Source organism: Buceros rhinoceros, unplaced genomic scaffold (genome assembly GCF_000710305.1).
Source record: "Buceros rhinoceros silvestris isolate BGI_N320 unplaced genomic scaffold, ASM71030v1 scaffold28447, whole genome shotgun sequence".
Classification (NCBI taxonomy): domain Eukaryota; kingdom Metazoa; phylum Chordata; class Aves; order Bucerotiformes; family Bucerotidae; genus Buceros; species Buceros rhinoceros.
In genome coordinates, this window is record NW_010424388.1 from 5,200 (window position 1) to 10,272 (window position 5,073).

At 54.7% G+C, this 5,073-nt stretch overlaps 1 protein-coding gene across 1 annotated transcript in view; it reads right to left on the minus strand.

Annotated features, from left to right (window-relative positions):
- The window catches only part of LOC104497523 (focal adhesion kinase 1-like), a 7,137-nt gene extending 2,583 nt beyond the window's left edge, over nt 1–4,554 (minus strand). The window contains exons 1-3 of the mRNA XM_010140789.1: nt 4,495–4,554; nt 4,393–4,432; nt 3,556–3,662 (exon numbers count right to left, since the gene is read on the minus strand). Of these exons, the coding sequence (XP_010139091.1) occupies nt 3,556–3,662; nt 4,393–4,432; nt 4,495–4,554 (207 nt within the window). The remainder of the gene's footprint in view (nt 1–3,555; nt 3,663–4,392; nt 4,433–4,494) is intronic.
- Nucleotides 4,555–5,073: the final 519 nt, after the last annotated feature.

A 5,073-nucleotide genomic window follows, 5' to 3' on the forward strand; every position in this document is an offset into this window, starting at 1 on the left:
TTCAGTACTGGTTCCAGAGTTGTTTTGTGCTCAGAGAACAGAGTCACCGTAGCGATACAGCAAGGAGGGAACACCGCAGCACGGACTGCTGCTCGGTTAGTGAAAAGTCACAGCAGGTTAATGAAACGGTGTCACCAGTACAGGTGGGAAACACCAAGTATTTTCACACCGCTGGTATCCAATAGATCAGAAAAATTTTGCTCGATGCGTTAAAAATCCTGTAGTCCTTACTCATGCAAAACTTCCATCGAGCCACATCTGCCTGGAGTTAAACCCAAGACAGACCGATATTATCCTGGGTCATAAAAGAAACAAACTCGGGAAGCTTCCTGGGTAAGGTCCTCACGATCTCTGCTCCTGGGTGGGACACCACGGGCATCCCTGTTCCCTGCAGCTCGTCACTGCCGCAGGGAGCCCGAGCAACCACTCTGGGAGCCGGAGGTCAAAAAATTGCTTCTTTCTTACTGGCCACACAGCAGCCTGGTCACCCTGCTGATGTGCGACCTCTCACGGCATTTCAGCCCCCACTCTGGGTGACTACCGGCTCTTGAACTGGGCCTAGTTACAGAGAAGTTTCACTGGAAGCACCTGAGATTCTGCCCTGATGAAACAGTAAAACATTTGCAAGAAACTTTGTCTAAGGAAGGAGTGCAGGATTCAGGGCAGGGCGGTCCCGTTGCTGAATTTCACCAAGCGGGTACGGACAACCGTTACAGAGATCCGGTCTAGCGCGGTGATCAGGGCAGGCGTTAGGACGCTGTGATCGCCGCAATCACCAGCGGAGGGCTGCGATTCGAATCGGTGGCAGCAATCGAGAAGTTAAAGAGCCGTCTGGCAAAGTCACATGCAAAGACACTGTGCAAGAGGGCACGGACACACACGCTCGCGCACTGCTTACCCTCCATGGCTATGGTTGAGCAGAATGTGGGGGAAGGTTAAAGAAATTTACCAAAGGAAAGGAAAAAAGAAAAACAATATTAATAAACCGCAGCAGGAAAAAAACCCAAACCAACCCCAAAACCAACCTTCAAAAACTCCCTACTTCTGTGCAGGAAGCAAAACTGAGAGAAAATCACAGGTAAGACTGACTGTTTTTAAAGAAAGTTGTTGCTTGTATTAAAAAGCTGTTTTTCCTGAAGAAACACTGTCGTTAAATAAATGACCTTCATAGATAAGAGACCAGTTAAAAAGCCTGCAACAAAAATGCACCCTCAGCAGTGGGCAGTCGTCCCCGTCAGCTCCCGGTCCGCTCATTCCGGACGCGCCGTGTGCTGACGCCCGGCCGTGCCCCCGCGCAGCGTGGGAGTGTTTGCCATGCACCCGTGCTCGCTCCCGGCCGGAGCGCGGGGGAGAGATCATGCAAAGCTTGACAGCAGCAAGCCAGGCTGGCGAGCAGCAGAGCGGGGAACAGAGCAGAGCGCCTCCGCCACGGCGGGAGCAACGGGTATCCCGGGCAGCCCCGGTCCCTCCGCACGGACCACCAACGGATTTCAGAAAACGCTGTAGTCATCTTCCTGAAACATTTTTCTTTAGAAAAGTCATGATAGGAAACACACGATCGTCCAACTGGGCAGCTCCTGTTCGCCATGACTGATCACAGTCGCGCTTACGGACTACCAAGCACCCGCTCCAGACGGACGATACCCCACCCGCTTCACTCCTGCAGCCAGGCCCTGACGGTCCCAGCACAGCCATCAGCATTTCTGACCACTCGGTGTGTGGGGGGGCTGTTGTTACACCCTCACCGCTGCTCTGCAGACGGGGAATGGGGGGTGTCTGCGGGGACCGGCCGGCTCTGCCTCAGCACGTCTGCCCGGTGCGCGCCCTGAAGGCTCCCGAGGGCCAGCAGTTCAAACCCTCCAACGGGTACTCTGTGGAACAGGGCGGCTGAACTGGAGTCTGAACTGGGTGTACAGGACAGGGACTCCGAAAGGAACCCCTGCAGCATCTTCCGTTTAGGACTGCGGACAGTAATGGAGCTACGTGCTATCACAGCGTAACGGGCTGCTTTCTTCAAAACCACTGCAAGAAACTAGAGAGGAAAAACCAGAACCAGCCCTTCCTGCCTACTGACGAAGACAAATCTGTGTTCGAACGCACATCTTGTCGCTTGGTATTACCGATGACTCTGGCTGCTCAGGTTGGTTGTCAAAAGGATGCGTTTCAAAAGACACTTTCCATGCTCCCGTATCAGCGCTTAGAAAGGAAATTTTAGAGAAGCCAAGTTCAGTAACACATCTGCTTTTTGATGTCTTCTGAGGCTTGGCAGCTTGAAAAGCGCTGGCATCGGTTTATACTAAATAATCCTGCCCAAATTCGCCACTGCTGCCTGTTCACGCTGCGCCTCAACAACTCCGATCAGCTCAGAGCAAGGGAGCAACAGCGGGACAGGCAGGCGGTGGCCGAGATCAGCTGCTGCTGAACATGCTGCTTTGATGGCGAGTTTTGAATTTCAAGGTCAGATCGCCTGGGTTTTTCCCGTATTTTCTTAAACCACCTCAAGTACGCGTTGCTTATCGCAGTGGCTGCGTCCACCAGCACGGGGATCCCTGTTCGTGACTGCAGGCTTGGCAGGGCAGGGCTCGGATTAGCCGGAGGTTCTCCGGCCGTGAGGAGCTGCACTAGGTGCTGCTGCAGCCCGCCTGGAGGCGTGTTTGAGTAGCCGCAGAGGCTGTGAACGAACACACCGGTGATGTGTACGGATCAGCTGCACTTCTGTTCGACTGTTAGGGACCATGAGATGTAGCTGCTGGAAACTGCCAGCACCAGAAACAGCTCCAGAGGATCCCCTCGGGAGGCCCTGAGGTCACCCAGGTTCCTGCCTCCCCGAGATTAGAAAGGTAACAGAGTCCCAAGGGCAGGGAACAACACCCAGAGGCGCGATTTTAAAAGCCACTGACATAGTAAGGAGCAGTTCCGCCGCCACCAGCTGCCACAGGGGACAGGACGCTGTGCTGTTTCACAGCACCCTGCAGCATCTCTCTGCTGGAAAACTGCAAGTTCCTTTTCTGGCTTTATTGCCCATTTACTGCAGATGAAACAACAGGAAATATCCCAGTCACGGGGGAGACAGCCCACACTTCCCCCTTCTCGTGCTCCCCAGAGCAGCTTTCAGGAGCCTCGGTGCTGCAGCAAGAGCTTTTTGGGGCACCACAGGTCAGACATGTCTCACTTCTCCGCGGCCACGGCCAGGAGACTTGGGAACTACCCGAGCAACAGGGAACCCTGGGGGTGCTCCTTCCTGAGCTGCTGAGGAGGAGGCTGAGTCCAGACAGGAGCTCTGTATGCTCTTCACCCTAGAAATAAGCTCCTCGGGGAAAGGTCTGAGGCGAGGGACAGGCTGAATCACAGTGCTGGAGGATATGAGCCTACCGGTTAACTCCCCATCTCCCTGCTGGGAAAGCTGCCGGCGCATGTTTGCCCCATGACAACACTGACGTGGGAAGTTCAGTCGCTTTTGCTTTCCACGGTCTCTACTTCAGGAAGAGCAAACTACCTCAGAGTGGTAACGTGTGATTTTCTGACGCGTGTTTCACGTGACGCTGAGCAACGTACCTTCACGCCCTCGTTGTAGCTATCCACAGGGCTGTTCAGGCTTGCGAGGCTGCCCAAGTGGCTGGGGGCTCCAGGGCGGGGAGGCTTCTTTGGCGGAGCTGCGTGATCTGGTGAACAAAACAACGCGTGTTTGAGAGGACCAGCATGTCAGATGTACCTGGGTCATTTGGACTGTCAGCACCACGAAGGCTACACGTGCTTTACGGGACTAGTGGAGGTTTACACCTTCATGAGTCTTAGGGGAACTCTGCTGTCTGGAGGAGCTACGCTGTAATCTGGTATTTCTAGTGAAGAAATGCAGCCAGCAAAGGTGCTGGAATCATCCAGTTTTCCTGAGGTTATGAGAACACGGCTGCTGGAGGGAGAAACATCCCTCTGTGGGGCAACTGCTTCTCCTGTCAGTACACCCAGCCCAGCCCTGCGAGGTACCTGCCCCTTCGTCCCACAGCCGAGAGCCACACACGCTGCGTGCAGTTGGGAAAATCAGACTTCCTGGTGCCAGAAATCCCGGCTGTGAGTCACTCTGAGACGGAGAAACCTAAATTTAGGTGTCTGCTTCTGTTTTACATGTCTGAACTCCACACATGGTGAAGTCCTGCACAGTGACTCGGCTTCCTCTAGGTACTTCCCGCCTGTTGATGAAACGCCCTCTTGGCTTTGTGACGGCACCTCTGGGGACTGCTCGGGGCCGTGAAACGCACAGCGCCCCGGGAGATGTACGTGTGGTTGTCTGGAATTGAACCCACCCTTGTATGAAAATACCGGCGTCAACCCTTGATCGCCATGGCTGCTAGAAGGGCTGTTATCGAGATGACAGTATACCAAGGTACGGCTTACCTGGTTTACCCACGGGCTGATATATGTGCTGGTTACCAGCCTAGAAAATAAAACACACAGTTAGACCAGCCATTACGTGCTCACGACCTTCGCCAGCACCACCTCGGACACGGAGAGGAGGCGGTTTCTCAGCACGCTTCCCAACACCGTGATGAAGCACATCCCGATTCCCAGCAGGAGTTAAGCTCCTAACCACAGACAGACCATTTCCAGAGTAGGGAGAGAACTGTGTGCACTTTGTGTGGCTCACAGCAGCGCTGCCTCTGCGTTACAGCTCATCCTCCACCACTGATCACGTGCGGTGCTACCGTCACAACCATCTTCAGTCTGCATGCAGAGGTCAAACCGCAGGTGTGACGGTGGTGAAGACGAACTGGCAGTGCGGCCGTTAGAAAGCGAAGGTACTTCTGCACCACTGAACAGTTTCCACAGCGGTCACACATTTCTGAGCTGTTTTACGCTGTGGTTCTGTTGCGAAGCCCCGAGCCAAGGGCTGTTTGCTCATTCCTGTGGCAGCTTTTAATAACAGACTGAAGGGACTCTCCAAGGTAATCTCAGAGCCTTCACGCTGAGGCGAGAGCTCCAGCGCAGTGCCCAGGGGGCCTTCCTGACCCGGGGGGAACCCAAGGGGAGCGAAGGGACCCGGCGGGGCAGGCAGCACCCCCACCCCTACAGGAGCAG